The sequence below is a fragment of the Hevea brasiliensis genome, chromosome 6 (assembly GCF_030052815.1).
Source record: "Hevea brasiliensis isolate MT/VB/25A 57/8 chromosome 6, ASM3005281v1, whole genome shotgun sequence".
Taxonomy (NCBI): Eukaryota; Viridiplantae; Streptophyta; class Magnoliopsida; order Malpighiales; family Euphorbiaceae; genus Hevea; species Hevea brasiliensis.
Window position 1 is genome coordinate 102,942,371 of NC_079498.1, and position 24,871 is coordinate 102,967,241.

The 24,871-nt window shown below is 35.1% G+C and overlaps 1 protein-coding gene and 1 non-coding gene across 2 annotated transcripts in view; one reads left to right on the forward strand and one right to left on the reverse strand.

Moving 5' to 3' along the window:
* The window catches only part of LOC131180700 (vegetative cell wall protein gp1-like), a 38,103-nt gene extending 24,149 nt beyond the window's left edge, over positions 1–13,954 (reverse strand). Inside the window, exon 1 of the mRNA XM_058148064.1 lies at positions 13,496–13,954. Coding sequence (XP_058004047.1) covers positions 13,496–13,954 — 459 coding nt within the window. The remainder of the gene's footprint in view (positions 1–13,495) is intronic.
* A 5,968-nt stretch (positions 13,955–19,922) lies between these two features.
* Positions 19,923–20,029, forward strand: LOC131181042 (small nucleolar RNA R71). Its single transcript, XR_009149669.1, has one exon. It is a non-coding gene; the product is annotated as a small nucleolar RNA R71 (small nucleolar RNA).
* The last annotated feature ends 4,842 nt before the right edge of the window (positions 20,030–24,871 follow it).

Below are 24,871 nucleotides of genomic sequence, written 5' to 3' on the forward strand. Positions count from 1 at the left end.
TCCAATAATGGATGTACCTGAGGATAATCAATAGAATTATAAGAATTCAATCACCCACTAGAAATCCATCCAACTAGGATTTCTGTTTTCTACTTTGGAAGTGTAGGATTCGCTAAGTTAGTGGGAGGACCAATTTGATTAAAAGACCATAATCATTTTGGTTAATTACATGATACATTTACTAATTAATCTGGTTATTTTCTACAGTTAATTTTCTGATAAAAATGAGCACAGAACAACCACCACCATCCAATATCCTTGCAAGCATACTTGATCGCAATAGGTTGACAGGACCTAATCTATCTGATTGGCTAAGAAATTTGAAACTTGTCCTGAACCTTGAACATATAGGATATGTTCTAGATTCAAATGTTCCTGGTCCCTTACCTCCAGAGGCCACACAAGAGGAACATAAAACTTTGGATAAGTGGAAGGAGCATGATATGAGAGCTAAATGTTACATGCTTGCTTCCATGAGTAATGAGTTACAAAAGCAGCATGAGAACATGTTGAGTGCGAGTGGGATCCTCCTTCACCTACAAGAGTTGTATGGTGAGCACAGCAGGAATGCTAGGTATGAGATATCTAGACAGCTATTCCATATGAGGATGTCTGAGGGACAGAATGTTGAGGATCATGTCCACAAGATGATTCGGCTGATTGAGCAGTTGGAACATCTTGACTTCAACATGGATTTCCAACTATAGACGGATTTGATCCTTCAGTCCCTTCCTGAGTCTTTTGGGAATTTTGTGACAAAATTCCATATGACTCAACAGGAATGCACCTTAGCTGGTTTACTCAACATGCTGGTTATTGCCCAAAAGAATATGCGGGATAATAAAGGAAATGAGGTAGCTTTGATTGCATCTTCTTCTGCTGGAAAGTCCAATAAGAAGAAGGGTAATAAGAAAAAGAAACCTCAGATTCCTGGTCCTTCCAAGAAAATAGCTAAACAGAAAAGGAAGACTAAAGCTGATAAAGGCAAAGGAAAGTATTTCCACTGCCAAAAGGATGGGCACTGGAAAAGGAACTGCCCAGAGTATCTTGCTTCTCTAAAGGACAAGAAGGATACACCTTCGGAAGGTATGTCCATATCTTGTTATTTAGATTCTGATTAGATTCTGATGATACTCATAGTTCATCTACAGCTTGGGTTTTAGATACTGGTGCCAGTTCTCACATTTCTAATGATATGCAGGAACTAGCAAATAGTAGCAGCTTGCGTTCTCAAGATATTAGAGTCCGGATTGGCAATGGCTCAACTGTTGAAGCTTTAGCCATAGGATCTAAATCTTTTTACATGTTTGGACATGTTTTGTGTTTGGATAATATTTTATATGTACCTGATGCTTTTAAGAACATCATTTCTATATCTAGTTTGACTAGAAATGGCTATGAATTTCAGTTCACAGATAATGTTTGCAATATTTATTTTGGAAATAAATATGTTGGTTCGGGTTATATGAATGATGGTCTTTATTATTTGGATAATAATGACAAACACAAATTGAATGCAAGTGATCTAAAAGAATGCAATGCCATGGTGAAAACCAACTCAAGTTCAAAATATATTTGGCACTTAAGGTTATGTCATGTTGCAGAAGATAGGATTAAAAAACTGGAGAAAATGGGGATTCTATCCTCATTGGGCTCTGAGCCTACTCCAACTTGTGAATCTTACCTTCAGGGCAAAATGACTAGATCACCCTTTGTTGGACAAGGGCTAAGAGCTGAAAATATTTGGAGCTAATACATAGTGATGTATGTGGTCCATTTAAAGAAATGGCTAGATGGGGCTTTCATTATTTTATTACCTTTACTGATGATAAATCAAGATTTAGGTATTTGTATTTGATGAAATACAAACATGAATCCTTTGAAAAGTTTAAAGAATTTAAATCTGAAGTAGAAAATTAAACAGGAAAGAGTATTAAAGCTCTTCGATCAGATCGTGGAGGTGAATATTTGAGTACTAAATTTGATGAATACTTGAGAGAGCATGGCATTGTTTCTCAGCTGACTCCTCCAGGAACGCCACAGCTGAATGGTATATCTGAAAGGAGAAATCGTACCCTATTGGATATGGTACGTAGTATGATGAGCTATACTGATATGCCAATCTTCTTTTGGGGATTTGCATTAGAATCAATTTTGTATATTCTGAATAGGATTCCATCAAAATCAGTTTCTTCCACACCTTATGGGATATGGCATGGAAGAAAACCAAGTCTTAAGCATGTTAAGATTTGGGGTTGTCCAGCTTATATCAAAAAGTTGAACACTGATAAATTGGAGACCAAATCAAAAAAAGGTCGATTTGTTGGATATCCAAAAGATAGTTTTGGATATTATTTTTATTTGCCTACTTCACAAAAGGTTGTGATAAGTAGAGATGCCACATTTCTTGAACAACAGTTTGTTCAATAAGGAGGCAAAGGAAGGAAAATAGAGTTAGAATTGGAGAATTCTGACCAACCAACAGATCAGATGGATATAGATCCATCTAGTCAACCTATACCCGTTGATGAAACATCTACAGCTGTTCCTCGTAAAACAACCAGGGTATCTCACCCACTAGTGAGATATGGTTTTCTTCATGAAGAAGAACAAGAGTTGTCTACTCATGAAAAAGTAGATCATGGAGATGATCCACTTACCTATGAAGGAGCTATATCAGATATAGACTCTTCAAAATGGATTGATGCTATGAAATCTGAGATTGATTCCATGTATAAGAATCAAGTTTGGGATCTTGTTGACCCACCTGAAGGTATTGTACCTATAGGGAATAAATGGGTTTTCAAGAAGAAAATTGGTTCTGATGGAAAGGTAGAGACCTATAAGGCAAGGCTAGTAGCGAATGGGTTTCGTCAAAGGCAAGGAGTCAACTATGAGAAGACTTTCTTGCCTGTTGCCATGTTTAAATCAATTAGGATTTTATTAGCAATAGCTGCATACTATGATTATGAGATTTGGTAGATGGATGTCAAAATAGCTTTTCTCAATGGATTCATTGAAGAAAACATTTTCATGGAACAACCTAGGGGTTTTGAATCCCAAGATGGTTCCAAGGTATGCAAGCTAAAGCGATCCATTTATGGGTTGAAACAAGCTTCGAGGAGTTGGAACATTCGTTTTGATAAAGCCATTAAATCCTTTGGTTTTATCAAAAATGAGGAAGAGCCATGTGTATATAAGAAGGTTAGTGACAGTGCTATCACTTTCCTTGTCTTATATGTGGATGACATACTGTTGATGGGTAATGACACAGGTATGTTGACAACTATAAAGGTATGGTTGTCAAATACATTCTCCATAAAAGACTTAGGGGAGGCAACCTATATTCTTGGGATTCGCATCTATAGAAATAGAGCGAAAAGAATAATTGGTTTATCCCAAAGTCTATACTTGGAAAAGGTGTTAAAGAGGTTTAACATGCTTGATTCCAAGAGAGGTTTGTTACCAGTGAGACATGGTATCCACCTTTCAAAAGAGATGTCTCCAAAGACACCTGAAGAAAGAGATAAAATGGCCAAGATTCCATATGCTTCGGCTATTGGAAGTTTAATGTATGCAATGTTGTATACTAGGCCAGATATCGCATATGCTATTTGTTTAACTAGCAGGTATCAATCCAATCCAGGTTTGGAACACTGGATAGCTGTCAAGAATATCCTTAAGTACTTGAGAAGAACTAAGGATTTATTCTTGATTTATGGAGGTGGAGACTTGCAATTGGATGGTTATACTGATTCTGACTTCTAATCAGATATCGATGATAGAAAGTCTACCTCTGGATATGTGTTCATTTGTAATGGAGGTGCAATCAGTTGGAAGAGTTCCAAACAGTGCACGACTGCAGATTCCACTACAGAGGTTGAGTATATTGCTGCAAAGGAAGCTGTTTGGATAGAGAAGTTTGTGACAGAACTTACAGTAGTTCCTTCCATTGAGTCAGCAGTTCCACTACACTATGATAACAATGGAGCAGTCATACAGGCTAAGGAACCAAGGTCTCACTAGAAATCCAAACACATAGAAAGGCGCTACCATATTATCAGAGAAATAGTTGGGCGAGGCAATGTAGCCATGCAGAAAATAGCATTAGCTGAAAATCCAGCTGATCCATTCACTAAGCCTATGTCACAGACTCAGTTAGACCGACATCTTGAGAAGATAGGTCTAAGATATTGTAATGAATGGCTCTAGTGCTAGTGGGAGATTGTTAGTAGTATGCCCTAGAGCATAGCATTTAGTATGTATCTTGTACATATTTTTATTAATAAAAGGCATTTCCACTTTTCTGTTTACATAATATATTTATGTGTAATAGAAAAGGTCCATTGATATTTTGTTAGAAATATTATTCTTAAGTTGTTAAGAATATGAGTGACAATATTTCTAGCACAAAGTATCATAAATAGGTTCACAATCGAGGATACTTCATAATAAGGACATGACTTATCCAGAAAATTGTATTCATATTTGTTCCCAAGTTATTTATATGAGATATAAATAAGATGGAATGGTGAGTCTCATGCCATATAACAAACATGATAGGCACTTATAAATGATAAGTAGGCCGAACCAGTGACACTTATGACAAGCACATGGAGTTTACTCTTGTCAATGTTTTGTCATAAATCATATCGGTGCATATAATCTTTAGACATGAGACAGCACAGTTATCTTGTATATAGGTAGTTTGAGTTTGATACTGCTTTCATACTTGTACTGTGTATGGGTATATGGGCATGTGTTGGCTCCTACTAGTTATATATGGAGGTAGGTGTTGATCAAGATAGAATCTGTTCCTCTAAGTAAATAGAGATAAAATCCTATGTTTATTTAATTGTTCTTGATGTTTCAAGTTCCTGGCCAGGACAGATAGATTTATTCAGAAAAGAGTTTTTGATGAGAAAATCTTTTTAATCAAGAACTGGAATTAAAAGAGAACATAATATTCATAGCAAATGGAGTTTGACATAAACCATGACTCCAGCTTGAGTTGGGATTTTGTAACAGAGAGATTCTAGTGCATGGTAACATATGATTATAGGTTCATTTAAGGTAAACCTTATTACTAATTGGGTGTCCATGGCATGCTATGCTAGGTGTTAACCATGGTCTATGAGGTGCATAAAATGATTTAGAGAAATCATTTATGGTAAGAAAAAGTACTGATGATATTAAGAGTTGATATCATATCTCATTGCCAATTAGTGATGAGCCTAGTAAGTCACACACATACACAAGTTATCACCTAATTAAATATGATTTAATTAATTAATTAAAGAGTTTAATTGATTAATTACATAGGTTTGGTTTGCAATTAGATTGCAAAGTCCCTAGCATGACTTGAAACCAAATCTAGATTATTGGATGTGTAGTATAAATTAAATTTATATTTAAAGTGTTTATATGAATTTAATTAATGAGAAATTAATTAATAGAGATTAATTAATTAATTTATATTTGATATAAATTGATTAGAAGAAGAGAAATAATTATTTTGGGTTGAGAACTCAAAATTAAGACACAGGGGCATTTTGGTCATTTCACAGTGTGACACGTGGCACCATGAGATGGTGACACGTGGCACCATGAGATGGTGACACATGGCATAGTACATAAGCTTGCCAAATATTTTTTAATCATGTAAGATGATTAAAAGTAAGATTAAATATAGGTTTGACACTTGGCACAATGTGATTGGGTCACTTAAACCTAGAGCTAATCAAAGGGTGACATGTAGCAAGGGTTTAATGTGTTAACCTAGCTATATAAGTGTTGTTATGAAAAAGAAAAACAACCAGCAGCCACTCCTCTCTTTTGTCACGCCATTTTGAGGCTCTCCATTTATTCTTCTTTATCTCTCATCAATTCAAAGAGATTAGCCATCAATCTCTTAAATTAAGAACACTAGAAATTGTTTCTAGTGTTCTGTTTACATCTCTAATCTCTTAAAAAGTAAAACTTGAATTTCTAATTAATAGAAAAAGCTTTAGAAGCTATTCAAGGGCTACCATAGGTGTTCTTGGTGTGGACAAACTAGAGGAACAACATCTGGTGTCCTGAAGACAAATCTCAAAGGCGCAGACACGCTGCAGTGCATCAAGAGGTTAGTGTAATCGTTCTTGATTTAATCTAGGGTTCTAAAATTAATCTGATTAATTTTAAAATCTTAAATAACAAATATAGATCCAAAAACATATTAAAAGAGTTTTAATATGTTGTTTATCATTGAAATCAAATAGATAAAAATAAATCTTGCATGATGCATGTGACCCTAGGTGAAAATTTTTGAATTCAATGGTATAAACTTGTGTTTTTCACGCTTTCGTTCCTTCAGATTTTCAAGTGGACTACCTTCAAATTGTGAATTCTGAACCATTTGAATGAGACCAGTCTTTAACTCAAATTAATTAGCTCCAATAATAGGTCTGTTATCTCTCACATCTGCACATCTAGGAAAAGCATAATCTAACATGGATCTTTTCTGAGGATCATTTTGATTAACAACTTCATTCTGCCTATTTTGCTCATTTCCTCCATTATCTCCACCAATAGCTCTATTTTGATTCTCCATATTTTCAATTTTCTCCTCTTGGTCAAATCTTTGTTGTTCTTCTTTTTCTACTTCCTTTCTTCTCTTATATTCCTTTTTGTTGGCTCGATAAAATTTTTCAATTTCAGGGTTGAACAACAATTCAGTATCACTTGTGCTTTTCGATCGTCTCATAAACAAGAAAAGTACCTGAAAAACACAAGGAACAGCAGTGAAAATAAAAGAAGATAAAAATTATAATCAGCTTAAAACAATTAAATCCAACTTAAAAACAAACAATTCCCCGGCAACGACGTCAAAAACTTGGTTGTGCTAGCTGTGAAGTAGCTTCCGCAAGTGCACGGGTCACAGTAGTATAGTTTTAAAAATAATATCGTTCCCACAGGGAATTGTGCTTAAATTGGAAATAAAATGATAAGCTAATTAGGATGGTAAAATTTAAAGATATTAAGAATGAAATTTAAAATTAAAATTGGTATTTGAAGAATTTAAACTAAATCAAACAATTAACTAAATTAATTAAACTAGATTACCAAAATTTAAATTGAAATTGCTAATTATGAAATTATGAGGAATTAAATCTAAATTTAATAAAAATTAAAGTGATTCTAGAGATAGGGTTTTCAATATTGTTTGCATGTGGTTTATCCATAATTTAACCAAACACATGAGAATTGCAATTTTGAGGGAAATCAATTCTTAGTTCTTTGAAACCTTTTTCAAGCATTTCAAAGTTGGCATTCATTAAATCAAACCCTGTTTTCACGGTATTTCAAACCTAACAAAAACTCAATTAAAACTCTAATTGATTTTGGAAAGTCCCCTTAATCCTCTTAGCTTATCTCTAACACCAAGAAAAGTAAGTTTATTGCAAGATTATCTATCCCAAACATTCACTTTTCAGTCCATCTGTCAAGGATTAAAACTTAACTTAATGAGGGCCCATTCATCAAGCAAGGCAACAAGCTCACAAGCAATAAATCAAAATGCAGCAAATCTCATTTAAATGACTAAATCAGTTCAAAAACCACAATACAAAGCAATATTTACAAACCCATCTCTAGAATCTCAAAGATCTACTCACAAATCATGGTTTCATGACGAACCCAAGTATAGAAAGGAAGAAATAATGAAAATCTAAGCTAAGGAATAGAAAAACCCAGTAAAATGATGAAGATTCTGCTGCTGGAGAGTTGCAGAAAACGGCTTCTGCTACTGCTGCAAAACCAGATTTCACGAGCTCCTCTTCCTCTCCTTCTTTCTTGCAAAATCTCCCTCTCTTTCTCCTTATGGAAAGAAAGAGATAAAGGAGCTTTTATATGGTTCAGAGGTCTGCTCTAGAATGGGTAAAAAGGTAGAAGATTATGGAGAAAGTGATGTATTAAATTAGAGGGACGAAAGTGCCACGTCAGCCATTTTCATTAAAACGGCACAAGCTAAATCGGTTATGTCATGGGTTGTGTCGTAGGTTGTGAAACATGCTGCCCAAAAAAAACTTTATATCTGACAATCGACACAACCTGTGACACAAGCTGTGTCGCAGGTTGTGTCACTTTCGGCCTCTTTAACTCAACTTCAAAATTTTGCAATTCAACTCTAGTTTCTTCCAAATGGCTGCTCTGATCAAAATACACCAAAATTCTCCAAATTTAACATACAAAACAAATAAATTCCAAAAATTAAGCTAAAAAGTGTAAAAATGCAAAATTGACTAAATATATGCTAATATCTATAGTAATAGCTATGAACAAGGGTAAATTATGTGTAAAAAATTATACCTAAATGATGATATAAAGTGCATGCATCAGAGACTAGGACCCCTCTTGGTTTTTCTTACATTAATTGGTCTATGCTTTATATTTATTAATGGTGACATTTAACAAGTGGTGTGGCGAATCCGCAAGTATACGGGTCGTCTCAAGTAATAAAGTGATGAATCAAGTATCGTTCCCACGAGGATTTGCTATTTGATTACTAAACTATGAATGAAACGATTATTTGGGCTAATGATTAATGAATAAATGGTAAATATAAATGGGCAAGGTAAATTGATTAATCCAATTGAAATGGGTAAAGAGCAAACAAATAAATTCTAATTCTAGCTCGCAATTAAACTAAAATTAACAATGGGTAATTTAAGCAAAAGTCTAATTATGGTAAAAGTGATTCCAGAGTTGGGGGTTTATGCATAAATTAATTGGGATTTGTCTTGGGCATTCCAATTTTTAAAAGAAAATAGAGTTTGAAGGAAATTGATTCTAAATCCCTTTGATATCTTTTTCAAGCAAATCAAAGCGTATTCTAAAATAACCAAACCTACTTTCGTATGTATTTGATTATTTTAAAACCCATTAAGTTTTGTAACCAATAATTAATTCCTCTTAAAGTCCTAGTTTATTTCTAAATCTAGGTGATTTTAAGTTCCAATCCTTGATTAACTATCAATGACTTTCACCTTTCGGTCCTTCAATCAAATATTAACACAATACCCAATGGGTACCAACATTAGGTAAGTAAATCAAGCACATAAGGAAGGAATCAAAACTCATATTTATGTAAAATAAGGAAATACCCAATCCAAATCCAAAAATTAATCTAAGACATATTTCCCAACTCTGAAATCTAAAGAAATTACTCACTCATAATGGTATTTACAAGAAATATTGATGGAAGAATATAGAAAAACATGATAAAAGGACTGAAATGGGAAAACCCAGGCGGAAGAACCAAGGTCTCTGGTTTCTGGAGCTCCAAACTCGTGCAGCAGCTCCTCTTCCTAGAGAGAATGGCGTCTTCTCTCTCTCCTTCTATTCAATTTTTCCTTCCTTTTTGTTTTTCCTCCCCTTCCTCTTATGGCAAAAATAAGGAAAATGATGAATTTATATGGTCCCTAAAAGTTGCCCTAAAAGTAAAATAAAAGACAAGGAGTGGATAGGAAATGAGGTGTAAAATTATCCAAGTCAGCAGCACTATTCACGTTCTGGGCATTCTGCTTAGGGTTCAGCCTAACCCTGAGCAGCTTCTTAGCAAATTTAGCCTTTGGTCGCATTGTCTGCTTAAGGTTAAGCAGACCTTCAGCAAATCTTGGCAGACTTAGAGTAAAATAGACTTTTCTGCTCATGCTTGACTTGTGCTGCACCTTAAGCACTGCTGCTTTACCCTAAGCATGACCTTAAGCAAAGTCTCAAGCAAATTTCAGCTAGTTTGCTCTTTCAAGGCTTGATTTCTTCAACTTTCCTCCATGCTCAAAGAACTTCAAATCTCTTCAAATTATTTCCTATTGCACTCATTGATCTTCGATTTGCCACAAAATCCTATCAAAAACAACAAAATTACGAAAATCAAATATAAAGTATCTAAAATTAACAAATAAGATAAAATAAAGCTAAAAACATAAAATATACTAAAATATGAGGGCAAAATGGATGCAAAACTACCCTAAAATGCCTATATGAAATGAGTGTAACAAATTCCCCCAAACTCAAACCTTTGCTTGTCCTCAAGCAAATTAAAAACAATTAATGCAATTTGGGGTACCTTACCTTAAATTTATGAAAATTACTTATCCAAACTCTCAAGCTTACTTTTAGCCACCAACAAACCATATACCCACTTTCAAGATGCAAAGAATTCAATCCTTATCAAAGTTATCACCGCTTAGCCTTGGGTCAATTATCCATATCATCAAGCCCAAACCAATCAATCACAAAGAATAATCATGCCTAAATAGACTATAGGGTAATCCATAAACTAAAGTGTCTCAAATAATGATGGAAGTAAATGGATGGATTTAGTGATATCCCAATCCCATAGGCAATTCTCCTATTCCAATCTCCACTAATGTAGCAAAACACCATCAAAAGATCAAAAGGACTTTCAAGGGTCGTAATGGGGTTAAGGGGGTGATAATGTGGCTAACAAGAAAGGGATAAGGGTAACAAAATATGAGAATAATCAGATTATTAAAAGATCAAGACACACAATTTTTTTTTTTTTGAATCATTTGGGAGAAAGAACTTTACAACTATTCACCAATGCTAGCATATAATTTTGAAGCTTTTAGAGGGACTATATAAATAATATTGACTTTGAATTACAATTGTCCCTTTCAATTCACCCCCAAACTCATTTCTTTGTGTACTTGGGTGGTGAATTACTTTACATACCATAATTAAATTTGCTAGCCCCTTTTTTTTTTAGTCACTTCTCTCAACTAATTATTATTATTATTATTTTTTTAATTGTATCTATCACTCAAAGGATTATCTCATAGAGGGTAGGTAAGTGTTTGGGTTTATGGCTAGGTATTAATGTGGGTTCCAAAGGAATAAGAGGGATAAATGTAGGCTCAAATTGGTTTCAAAGGAAATTTTGAAGTGAGGTTGGCTAAGGCTAAAATATGGGTTTAAAATTCAAAGAATACCTAGATCATTTCTTTTTCAAGTGCATGCTATGATTTCGCCTTGAAAGGTTTAGAAAGATTGTTCTAGGATTGGTGAGACATCAAGTAGCTACTTCTCACCCTAGAGTTTTCTCTAAGCACTCAAAGTCAATGCAATTGATTGGGTGGCCCTTGGCTAAGAAGATATAAACTAAAGCAAGAATCTAATAACTTTGCACCTATCTAGAACTTTCAATCCATCAAACCCTTCTAAAAGTAAGCTTAATTGCTCTTCAAAGTAATTCTCAATCCTCTAAGGACAAGGTAAAAATTTATTTTTATGATATGCATGATCCTAAAATGAATGCATAAATCAAATTAAAACTAAGTGTAATCTATATGAAAACTATATGCAAATGTATGTGTGTGAGTATAGACATGTGTGTGGTATATGTATAAGTGTATGGATTATCTATATATGGATGAATGAAATGCAATAAATGAATGAATGAAAATTTTTAAAGAAAAATTTAAAAATCTTGCAAAAATTTTGCCCTCACCCCCAAACTCAAATGAAACATTGTCCTCAATGTCTAAAATGAATGCAAAGATGGGCAAAATTATGTGAACTAATCAATTAATGAAATATATACAATTGGGGATTAAATCAATATAAGCTCAAGTATTTCAAAATTAGCTCAAACTGATATTAACAATGAAGCTTTAGAGAGAAAAATATGAAAAAGTATCCCAAATGTATGAATTTATACTGCTTAAGATGTTGCTTAACCTGCTGCATAGGGTAAAGCGAAAGCATAAGCATTGGTAACATACCATAAGCTTAAATGGTGTAAGGGTAAGCTGTTACCTCCAACTGATGTGGAACAGGTGTGGCTCAAAGAAAATTTGTGCAACTCATCAATGTCAACAAAATTAGGATTGAAGAAAAGATAAAGTGCAAAAATAATGTGCAAGAATATGAAAAAGTGTAAAGAAATAAAATGTAACAGTTAAATCAAAAATTAAACCAAAAAAAATTCACAGAGTAACTATGTTCATAGCAGAAAATAAAATAGAGTAAACTAAAAGAAGGAAGTGCAGGTATAATCATAAAAACTAATTACCAAAGTATTACAACCATGACCAAAGTTTGAAAATTAAAATAAACAGATTACAAAAATAAACCTAAAACAGAAATTAGAACTATTACTACTGATCAAGCTTTGCTGTCAAGGCTTTGCTGCTGAACCAGGGTGTGCTTCATGTTCTGCAGTAGGTTCATTGTGATCCGAAGCTTCAGAAGCAGTTTCCAAGTTTTCTGTTAAGTCTTTCATTTCTTGAAACATGGCTTGGCCCCAATGATATAAATTGTTGTAGGATTGGGCCAGTTTGTTGTAAAGCTCCAGCATTTGAAGTTGATGTTGCTTCTGTTTCTTTTTAAGAGATAAAAGTCTCTTTTTAAGTTTCTTTTCTAGCTTCTTCTTTTAGTTAACCTGCTCCTGACCCATGGTTTCAATTTTGATTTCTAAGCTCTTCAAGGTAGCAAGAATTTCTGTGGTGTCAGGTGAGGGAACAGATGGTTGGACAGTGAAACTTGTTATTCTGGATTCCAAGGATCTTAAGATGGATAAAATGTCTGCTGAAAATTGTGGGGTAGAGGTTGGTTGTGGTTCTACTGGTGCAAAAGTGGTGGGGTCTGCAGTACCAGTGGTATCAGGATGCTGCTGTAACAGAGTATAGGTATGGCCTACTTTCTCACAAACATCCATATGCAGCAACATTGTGCTGTCTATATATGATTCCCCAGAAACTGGCAGCAATTTATATAGACTAGCATCAAAGCTAAATGAGTTTGCTATAGCAGTTATATACCCCCCAAAAACAATACTACCTTTAGTATGCTTTGTGACAATTTGGTGCCAATGAGTAGCTATGAAATGGGTTGTGCTTACTTGTTTTCTCTCCTTCATACACCACAAGAGAAACAAATCCCCAGCACCCACAATACTGTTACTGTGTCCCCTTCCTAAAACAGTGTAAGTAATGAACCTATGGAGGTATTTCAATACATGGTTAACTATCCTAGAGGCTTTTGCAGTCCTCTGTCTATAATAACCTCCAAAAGGTGCAATATCCTTCCAGAATTGAACAGGGTCATAAACAGTTTGCTGCCACTCAATGTTTTTATATCCTGAATCCTGAAAACCAAAAATTGCATTCATAGCAGCCATGTCTAATTCCCTATCAATTCCAGCACATCGAAAATATATCATATCTTTATGTTCAGGCACTGTTGGTTTGAAACTCAACCTTAGGGAACTCAAAAATTCGAGGGTTAGATCCTTGTACACTGGTTCCCTAATTTTAGCAAAGTCAGTCCAGCTAATAGCATTCAAATAGGCAAATACAGAGTCATAAATGCTTAATTCTTTCAAAATCTGCTCATCCATATACTTGTTTGCCAAAATAGTTTTAGAAACTAATTTCTCATAGACCTTTTTCATATCCATATCCCTAAAAACCCAAGGTAATGGAGAAATTACCTCCTCTATAGTATCTGCAGATGACGCAGGTGCTGGAGAGTGTAAGGGAGACTGAGTTATTGGTGTTTGGGTCACTGGTGCTGGAGTTTGTGAGGAAGACCTGGTCCTTTTGCTAACTGGTTCAGAGGACGGCTGAGGTGGAGAATTCAGGTTGAAAGGAACAGAGGGTACTCGTTTCCGTTTTCCGACAGGGGTTTTCTTAGGTTTACTTGCAGCCTTTTTTGTTTTGCCTTGGGTTTTCGTTTGAGTAGGCACAGGTTCAGGCGCTGGTTCTGGGGAATGGGTGTCGGGAATTGGTGTTTCATTTTGTGGCTCGGATTGCGGCGAGAGGGGAGTCAGCGGAATGAGAGGTGGTATTTGGCTTGGGGGTGGTGGCGGTGACTGAGGTGGTGGCGATTGAGGTGATGGCGGACTGGGGCTGGGGTTAGGGTTTGTGGGTAATGAGGATGGAATACCCATTTTTGATTTGATAGAATGTCGAAGTCCACTGAGTTTGGGTTTGTGGGAAGACCACATTTTAGTTCTTACCATTTTAATGGAAAGGAAGAAACCTTTCGGCTTCCTGTAAAAATTGCCGGAAGAAATGGCGTGAGAAAGGAGTCGATGAGGTTTATCGGGAGTGTGGGCGAAGCTTTTGGAAAATTGGCGGAAGTGCTGGGCCTTTTAAAATGTGGGGTAGACATGTGGTATTCTGGGCCATGCTTAAGGTTAGGCATAAGGTTCAGCAGAATTTGCTTAAGACTCTGCTTGACAAGCAATGTCATCAGTAAGTTTCGGCAGGTTTTGAGAAAAATTGTGGTTTTGCTTACTAAAAACAGTCCAAAAGCTATGGAATGCTATCATGACCCTCAGCAATTACCAAATACACACAAACACCATAAAATTGAGGGATTTAAGTTCATCATCTCTTAACACTCATCAAACACCATATATTTTCATTTACCTCATGCAAGCATTTTTTCAATTTAGGCATCTATTTTGACTACCTTTGTACACATTTAATGAAATGGTCTCCTTTCTTTACTTATACCAAAAGCACATTTTCAGCAGCATTTGAGACAAGTTCCAATCAACCAAGAATTGCAGAAAAGATGTAGAAATTGACCTTTTTAACAGCATGAACAGTAGCATATCTGAGAACTAAAATCTGCAGAATTCAAAATTAGCAAAAATTCCAAACAAAAGCATGCAAATTCCTATCAGACTACAAAATTATATATACACTAAAAGGTGAAACTTAACAAACATTATTTTTGCACTTCAATAAAGCTCTCATCAGTCCTAAATATCAAAATTGATCCTCATTCAAGTTGCATTTCACAGAATTTACACAAAACACAAAATCAAACATGTGCTATCAAGTAGATTGCAATATCAGCAATTTAGCACAAGTTTAAAGGTGTTACTGTTCACAGGCACTGCATAAAGTGCAGAATTTTGCTTATACTTGCTTCTCTTCAATTCTTTGTTTTTGCCACAAGTGTAAACTTGCCCCATCTTCATGAATGACCTACAAAAGATAAACAAATGTCACTTTTGAGATTAATGGGGGTGAAAACTGAAATGAAATTAAATGGAAATTAATTAATTAAAAAAGGATACGCTTGGGTTGCCTCCCAAGAAGCGCTTGTTTAAGGTCTTAAGCTTGACCTTCCACTCCAATTCTCCTAAGTATCCCTGACTGGAGAACCAAGCCATGAAACCTCTACAAACTTTTGCGTGGGTTCTCCAACAATATAATGTTTTAATCTCTGCCCATTAACTTTGAAAGTCCCTGAGGTCTCATTGCCTATCTCAACAGCTCCATAGGGGTATACTTTTATAACAGTGTAGGGCCCTGACCATCTTGACTTCAATTTTCCTGGAAATAACCTTAACCTAGAGTTATATAGGAGAACAACATCACCTTCTTGAAATTCTTTCCTCCTAATATGCTTATCATGCCATCTCTTAGTTCTTTCCTTGTAAAGCTTGGCATTTTCATAAGCATCCAATCTAAGCTCCTCAAGTTCATTTAGTTGCAGCATTCTTTTTTCTCCTGCAGTTTTTAAGTCAAAGTTCAGTGTCCTTATGGCCCAATATGCTCTATGCTCCAACTCCAAAGGTAAATGACAAGCCTTCCCATAAACCAATCTAAATGGGGTAGTTCCGATAGGAGTTTTAAAAGCTGTTCTATAGGCCCAAAGAGCATCATCTAACTTTAGTGACCAATCTTTCCTCGAACAATTCACTGTTTTCTCAAGAATTCTTTTCAGCTCTCTATTGGAGATCTCCACTTGACCACTAGTTTGTGGATGGTAGGGTGTTACAACCTTATGCTTCACTCCATATTTTTACAATAATCTTTCAAATTGATGGTTGCAAAAATGAGAACCTCCATCACTTATAATGGCACGTGGAGTTCCAAATCTTGTAAAAATGAACTTTTTAAGGAATTTAATCACAACTCTTACATCATTAGTTGGAGATGGTATAGCTTCAACCCATTTGCTTACATAATCTACTCCAACTAAAATGTATTTGTGTCCCAAGGACGATGGAAAAGGTCTCATGAAATCAATGCCCCACACATCAAATAGTTCCACTTCCAATATATTTTGGAGGGGCATTTCATCTCTCTTTGAGATATTATCCATCCTTTGACACCTATCACATGCATTTACAAACTTCCTCACATCCTTAAACATGTGTGGCCAAAAGAACCCTGCTTGAAGAACTTTTTCTGCAGTCTTTGTCACACTCATATGACCCCCATAAAGTGAAGAATGGCAATCTTTGATAACATTCCCTATCTCCTCATCAGCTAAACATCTTCTAATCAGCCCATCTCCACATCTCTTGAACAAAAATGGTTCCTCCCAATCATAATCCTTCACATCAAAAAGAAATTTCTTCTTTTGCTGCCATGTTAGATCAGGTGGAAGGATTCCACACACTAGATAGTTCACAAAATCTGCATACCAAGGTGTTTTTGCATTCATGATTACTAACAGTTGCTCATCAGGAAAATAATCATCTATTGGGGGTTCTTTTCCCAGATTGTCTCCTTGTTCTTGCCTCAATCTAGATAGATGATCTGCTACCACATTTTTTACTCCTTTCTTATCTTTAATTTCCAAGTCAAACTCTTGAAGGAGTAGCACCCACCTTATCAATCTAGGTTTAGCCTCTTTTTTCTGAAGGAGATACTTGATAGCTGCATGATTTGTGTATACTATGACCTTAGATCCCACAAGATAGGACCTGAATTTATCTACTGCAAATACTACTGCCAAAAACTCTTTCTCTGTAGTAGAGTAATTTATTTGAGCATCATCTAAGGTCCTACTTGCATAATATATTGCATACACCTTCTTATCTCTCCTTTGTCCCAAAACAGCCCCGATAGCATAATCACTAGCATCGCACATTAACTCAAAAGGTAATGACCAATCGGGTGGCTGCATAATAGGAGCAGATATCAAAGCTTCCTTTATCTTGATGAATCTCCTATAAAATCCAGCATGCTCCAAGAAACTCCTCACTCCCTTCACAGATGTTAGGGGTGGCATTTTCTCAATAATTTCTATCTTTGATTTATCCACCTCAATACCCCTGTTTGACACAAGATGTCCCAAAACAATTCCTTCTTGTACCATAAAGTGGCACTTTTCCCAATTCAAAACTAAATTGAACTCTTCACATCTCTGCAAAACCTTAGACAAGTTAGATAAGCATTCATCAAAAGATTTACCATACACAGAAAAATCATCCATGAACACTTCCATAATTTCCTCAATCATGTCAGAAAATATGGACATCATACATCGTTGAAATGTAGCAGGGGCATTACATAGTCCAAATGGCATCCTTCGATATGCAAAGGTACCATAAGGACATGTGAATGTAGTTTTATCCTGATCATCTGGGTGAATAGGGATCTGAAAGAACCCTGAATAGCCATCCAAATAGCAAAAATAAGAATGATGAGCTAGTCTCTCAAGCATTTGATCTATAAATGGTAATGGAAAATGGTCCTTTCTAGTTGCCTTATTCAATTTCCTATAGTCTATACACATTCTCCATCCGATTCTGAGTTCTTGTAGGTATTAGTTCATCATTTTCATTTTTCACCACCGTGATGCCCCCTTTCTTAGGTACAACATGAATCGACTTACCCAATTCTTTGTCGAAGCAGGGTAAATGATACCTGCATCAAGCAATTTCAAGATCTCCTTTTTCACAACCTCTTTCATGTTTGGATTCAATCTCCTTTGTGATTCTCGAGAGGCTTTATGGTCATTTTCCAACAAAATTCTATGCATGCACACAGAAGGATGTATTCCTTTAATATCATCAATGGTATAACTAATTATCCTTCTATGCTTCCTAAGAACTCTCAATAATTTTTCAACCTCACAATCAGTCAATTTAGCATTAACAATCACAGGATATGTAGAATTTTGCCCTAGAAAAGCATACCTGAGATTTGTTGGAAGAGGTTTCAACTCTACCTTAGGTGCTTCACTTTTCTCAAGCTTTGATGATGAAGTTGTTTCTTGCTTTAAGTCTCCAATTTTTTCAATATCAACCATAGGCAATGGTGGATTTCCTTCCAAAATTGTAGCATATTCTGCAGCTTCTTCAATTTCATCCCCTTTTTTGATGTTATGAACCAAACAAGCTTCTAAGGGATCTTTAGGATGTTGCTTTTTAAGCACTTCTCTAACCTCTTCATCTATCACATCAACTCTCAAGCATGAGTTTGAATCATCTTTCTTTTTCATTGCTTGAAACAAATTAAATTCAACTTTCTCTTCCCCAACTTCTAATGTAAGCCTCCCATTTTTTACATCAATCACAGCTCCAGCAGTAGCAAGGAAAGGTCTACCAAGAATAATAGGAATGTGTACATCCTCCTCCATCTCCAATACCACAAAATCCACTGGTATGAAAAATTTCTCAACTTTCAGAGGAACATTCTCAACTATTCCAATTGGAAATTTAATAGATCTATCTGCTAACTGTAGTGATATGGTAGTAGGCTTCATTTCTCCAATCTTCACTTTCTCATAGATAGACAATGGCATCGGACTAACACTGCGGCTCCAAGATCGCATAAAGCCTTATCTATACTGATATCCCCAATGTGACATGGTATGGAGAAACTCCCAGGATCTTTCAGTTTGGGTGGAAGCTTATTTTGCAAAATAGCACTGCTTTCTTCCGTGAGAGCCACAGTCTCAAATTCCTCCAATTTCTTCTTGTTAGATAAAATCTCCTTCAAAAATTTGGCATAAGAAGGCATTTGTGCTAAAGCATCAGTGAAAGGAATAGTCACATGCAAAGACTTCAATACCTCCAAAAACTTCCCAAATTGTTTATCTAATTTTGCTTTCTGAAACCTTTGTGGGAATGGTAAAGGTGGCATGTAGGCTTTAGGTGCAACATATTTAGGTTCTTCCTCTTTGCTCTCCCTCTCCTTACTTCCTTTTTCTTCAATTGAATTTTCTTTCTCAGTTTCAATTCTAACTTCAACTTCAGTTTGTTCATCTCCTTCTCTGCTTTTCTTTTCTTCAACTTCCTCTTCAATCTTTTTATCTCCATTCTTCAATATTTTTCCACTTCTCAATGTAATAGCCTTGCAATGCTCCCTTGAATTTTCTGGTTGGCTAGGAAGCTTCCCAAATGCTTTGTTACTTGAAGAGCTAGCTTGTTGAGCTATTTGATTCTCTAACATCTTGTTGTGTGTTGCCATTTGATCCACTTTAGATGATAATTGAGAAATCATTTCTTATTGACTTTGATGGCTCACAAGTAGAGTTTCAATCATAGATTCAATCTAGTTGTCTTGTCTAGTTGTGCTTGTTGTGGTAGAGGTGGAGCAGGTGCATTTTGAGGTTTAGAAATTCCAGGAGGAGGACCTCTATTCTGCTGAAAGTTCTGATTTTGTTGATATCCAGAAGGTTGCTGAAAATTCTGATTTTGCCCTTGTCTACCTCCCCAAGAGAAATTTGGGTGGTTTCTCCATGCTGGATCATAAGTTGCAGAAAATGGGTTACCACCTGGTCTTTGATTGTAGTTCCCCACGTAATCCACTTGCTCACTTGAAAAATCTTGATTAAGTGCAGAAAAATCTGCTGCACAATTGACATTTGCAGCTCCAATTTCTAGTGAATTACTAGAACCTCCGGCTGAAGAATCTACTTTCATACTTAACTTGTCCATCTTCCTTGTCAAAGCATCAAGCTCAAACATACCAGCTGGTTTCTTGATCTCATTCCTCTCACAACTCCATTGGTAGTTGTTATAAGCAATTTTATCAAGAGCGGAAAAAGCTTCATCTTCAGATTTCTCCATAAGGTCACCTCCAGAAGATGCATCAATTGTACTCCTAATAGCTGGTGAAACTCCATTGTAAAAGTGTTGAACAAGCATCCACTTAGGAATCCCATGATGTGGACATCTCCTTTGCAAATCCTTATACCTCTCCCATGCTTCATACAAGCTCTCATCATCTCTAGGTTTAAAAGAAGTCAGCTCATTTCTTAGCTTAGCTGTCTTGCTTGGTGGAAAATATTGAGCCAAAAATGCTTGAGAAAGTTCATCCCATGTTGTGATAGAACCCGGTGGCAAAGAATGTAACCACTCTCTAGCTCGGTCCTTCAGAGAAAAAGGAAATAATCTGAGTCGAATTGCATCATCAGAAACTCCATTTATCTTCAACATATCAGATCTCAAGAAAGTGTGCGGATGCACATGTGGACTTTCACTTGGATTTCCTCCAAATTGTGCTTGTTGTACCATTTGAGTCTGAGCTTGATTTAAAATTATTAGCTTCTACCCTTGGTCTTGTGATACTTGGCATGAAATCTCCAATGTTAGGATAGGCATGATCCTTCACAGAGCGGTTGTTATTGTTGTTGTTGTTGTCAGCCATTTCTTCTTGTAATTGCTCTTGCTCTTGTGCTCTTTCTTGTTGTTGTTGAGCTTTAATTTCAGCTTTTCTCCTCTTAGATTCTGCTCTTAAAGCTTTTGCTGTCTTCTCTATTTCTGGGTCAAAGAATAGATTGATTTCTTCACTTTTTGTCCTTCTCATAAAATAAAGCACCTGAAAAATAAAAATAAACAAATTCTCAAAGTAAAATGGTAAAAAGAAATAAAATAAAATGCCAAAATTAACCAAACAAACAATTGTTCAATATCAAACAAAAAAAAAATCAAATCCCCGGCAACGGCGCCAAAAACTTGGTGTGGCGAATCCACAAGTATACGGGTCGTCTCAAGTAATAAAGTGATGAATCAAGTATCGTTCCCTCGAGGATTTGCTGTTTGATTACTAAACTATGAATGAAGCGATTATTTGGGCTAATGATTAATGAATAAATGGTAAATGTAAATGAGCAAGGTAAATTGATTAATCCAATTGAAATGGGTAAAGAGCAAATAAATAAATTCTAATTCTAGCTCGCAATTAAACTAAAATTAACAATGGGTAATTTAAGCAAAAGTCTAATTATGGTAAAAGTGATTCCAGAGTTGGGGGTTTATGCATAAATTAATTGGGATTTGTCTTGGGCATTCCAATTTTTAAAAGAAAATAGAGTTTGAAGGAAATTGATTCTAAATCCCTTTGATATCTTTTTCAAGCAAATCAAAGCGTATTCTAAAATAACCAAACCTACTTTCGTATGTATTTGATTATTTTAAAACCCATTAAGTTTTGTAACCAATAATTAATTCCTCTTAAAGTCCTAGTTTATTTCTAAATCTAGGTGATTTTAAGTTCCAATCCTTGATTAACTATCAATGACTTTCACCTTTCGGTCCTTCAATCAAATATTAACACAATACCCAATGGGTACCAACATTAGGTAAGTAAATCAAGCACACAATGAAGGAATCAAAACTCATATTTATGTAAAATAAGGAAATACCCAATCCAAATCCACAAATTAATCTAAGACATATTTCCCAACTCTGAAATCTAAAGAAATTACTCACTCATAATGGTATTTACAAGAAATATTGATGGAAGAATATAGAAAAACATGATAAAAGGACTGAAATGGGAAAACCCAGGCGGAAGAACCAAGGTCTCTGGTTTCTGGAGCTCCAAACTCGTGCAGCAGCTCTTCTTCCTAGAGAGAATGGCGTCTTCTCTCTCTCTCCTTCTATTCAATTTTTCCTTCCTTTTTGTTTTTCCTCCCCTTCCTCTTATGGCAAAAATAAGGAAAATGATGAATTTATATGGTCCCTAAAAGTTGCCCTAAAAGTAAAATAAAAGACAAGGAGTGGATAGGAAATGAGGTATAAAATTATCCAAGTCAGCAGCACTATTCACGTTCTGGGCATTCTGCTTACGGTTCGGCCTAACCCTGAGCAGCTTCTTAGCAAATTTAGCCTCTGGTCGCACTGTCTGCTTAAGGTTAAGCAGACCTTTAGCAAATCTCGGCAGACTTAGAGTAAAATAGAATTTTCTGCTCATGCTTGACTTGTGTTGCACCTTAAGCACTGCCGCTTTACCCTAAGCATGACCTTAAGCAAAATCTCAAGCAAATTTCGGCTAGTTTGCTCTTTCAAGGCTTGATTTCTTCAACTTTCCTCCATGCTTAAAGAACTTCAAATCTCTTCAAATTATTTCCTATTGCACTCATTGATCTTCGATTTGCCACAAAATCCTATCAAAAACAACAAAATTACGAAAATCAAATATAAAGTATCTAAAATTAACAAATAAGATAAAATAAAGCTAAAAACATAAAATATACTAAAATATGAGGGCAAAATGGATACAAAACTACCCTAAAATGCCTATATGAAATGAGTGTAACAACAAGTTAATACTAAATTGTTAAAATGAGATAATTATTTTTGTTATATAATTTATTATTAACTATTCGTTATATTTTTGGGCTGCAGACAAAGCATTCAGGAGATTTCTTGCCAAGGTTGTATGGTGCTGGACTACACATGCAAATGCCTCAAAAAGCAAGGGTGTGATTCAAGTCGTTGCCATAGTAAAACTAAACATGAGGCTTTCAGTAACATCCTAATTAATTATAATCGGCAGTAGAAAGTTTTCTAGGAATATATTATGTTTTTTATAACGATCCCTTTGTTTTTTTTTTTTTTTAAAAAGACAGTGTGCAATTTCTTACAATTTAACACTATGTTTGGAAACAAGATTGTGTCAGGATTAAAAATTAAAGTAAAATGAGAGGGAAAAAAATGATTAAAGGATGTGAAATTCATTTTCTCCTGTGTTGTTGAGAATTGGAGGGATTGAAATTTTTCAAAATAATACATTTTTAATGATAAAATTACATAAATAACCATTGTTATGTTTTATATATCACCAAAACTAAGTTCTTGTGAATTCCATAAAATTTTGTAAAATTTATTTGTAAATTTATTATTTTAATATTTAATTTAAATAAAAATTTATTTGAAATTTTTAATAATAGGTTCTATGGATTGTGCTATAATTAAACTAAATTTCACCAGAATTGATAGAATTTACAAATGAATTCAAAACTTAAAATAATATATATTTTAAGTGACAAAATTATCATATCTTATTAGATATCATTCTATTTTATCTTCTCTTTTTTATTTGCGTTTTCTCATTTTATCAATATGACAAACATACATAATTAAACAAACAGATATAGATACAGACACATGCACATACACTAACACAAACAAATATGGATGTATACAAACACAGATATGAATACAAATAATCATAGATACAGATATAAATACAGACATAAACACAAATAGATACAGAGATAAATACAGATATACATAAATATATAGATAGATAAAAAAAATAGATATAGATACAAATAAAAATAGATACAAACACATATACGTATACATATACAAATAGATAAACAAACGTGAATAAGCAAATATAAACATAGACGAGAACAAAAATAAATAAATACTGTTAGCATAATTATAGCAATTAGCATAATTATAGCAATTAGCATAATTATAGTAATTAATATGATTATAGGAGATTTATAGCATAATTATAGCAATTATTATTCTTGTCTAAATTAGCTCATATTTCTAAATTAGTTCATATTCTCATGTATAAATAGATGTAATATCTCTGTAAATGACACACAGACAAATACACAGACAAATATACAATCCTTTCCTTCATTACTTGTATTCTTTCTTCTAACATGGTATCGGAGCCGTAAAGCTTTTATTTATAGTTTCTGGGGTCTCTCTTCTCTCTCTACAACATGTTCTGGTTCATTCTTTTATTTCTGTTATTATACCAAAGTGCCATTTCCAAATCCTGATCCAGGTGATTGTGATGTGCTCAATATTAGTCCAACTACACCTGCCTCTGTTGAATCTGCACCAGGTGTTGATCCGATGCACTGCTGCATCGCTCCTAACACTACTCTTCGTCGTTCTACGTCGGTTTAATCGCCTCGTTGAATCTGCACGCTTGTTGATCCGACTGCATGCTGCATCGCTCCTAGCACTACTCTTCGTAGTTCTACCGTCCAGCTTTAATCGCCTCTGTTGAATCGCACTAGTTGTTGATCCGATCACTGCGCCTACATCCGCTCCTAGCACTACTCTTCGTAGTTCTACCCATCCGGTTACTCTCTGTTGAATCTGCACGATTGTTGATCCAAGACTGCGCTGCATCTGCTCCTAGCACTACTCTTCGTAGTTCTACCATCCGATTTACACTCTGTTGAATCTGCACGATTGTTGATCCAAGACTGCGCTGCATCCGCTCCTAGTGCATCGCTCCTAGCACTACTCTTTGTAGTTCTACCCGTCCGATTTACTCTGTTGAATCTGCACGATTGTTGATCCAAAGACTGCGCTGCATCTGCTCCTAGCACTACTCTTCGTCGTTCTACCCGTTCAGTTTGATTCCTGTCTCCTCTATCAGCCAAACCGCTGATATATTCACCAAAACGCATCATCCCACTCGCTTTCAGGATCTCTTAAGCAAACTCAAGTTGGCACATGCGTTACCACCTTGAGTTTGAGGGGGGGGTGTTAGCATAATTATAGCAATTAGCATAATTATAGCAATTAGCATAATTATAGTAATTAATATGATTATAGGAGATTTATAGCATAATTATAGCAATTATTATTCTTGTCTAAATTAGCTCATATTTCTAAATTAGTTCATATTCTCATGTATAAATAGATGTAATATCTCTGTAAATGACACACAGACAAATACACAGACAAATATACAATCCTTTCCTTCATTACTTGTATTCTTTCTTCTAACAAATACAAACACATGTATAGACAGAATTATAGATGCATACAATTATAAACACAAATATGCACATATATAGATAAACAAATCCAGATGCAGACATAAGTAAACACAAAGGT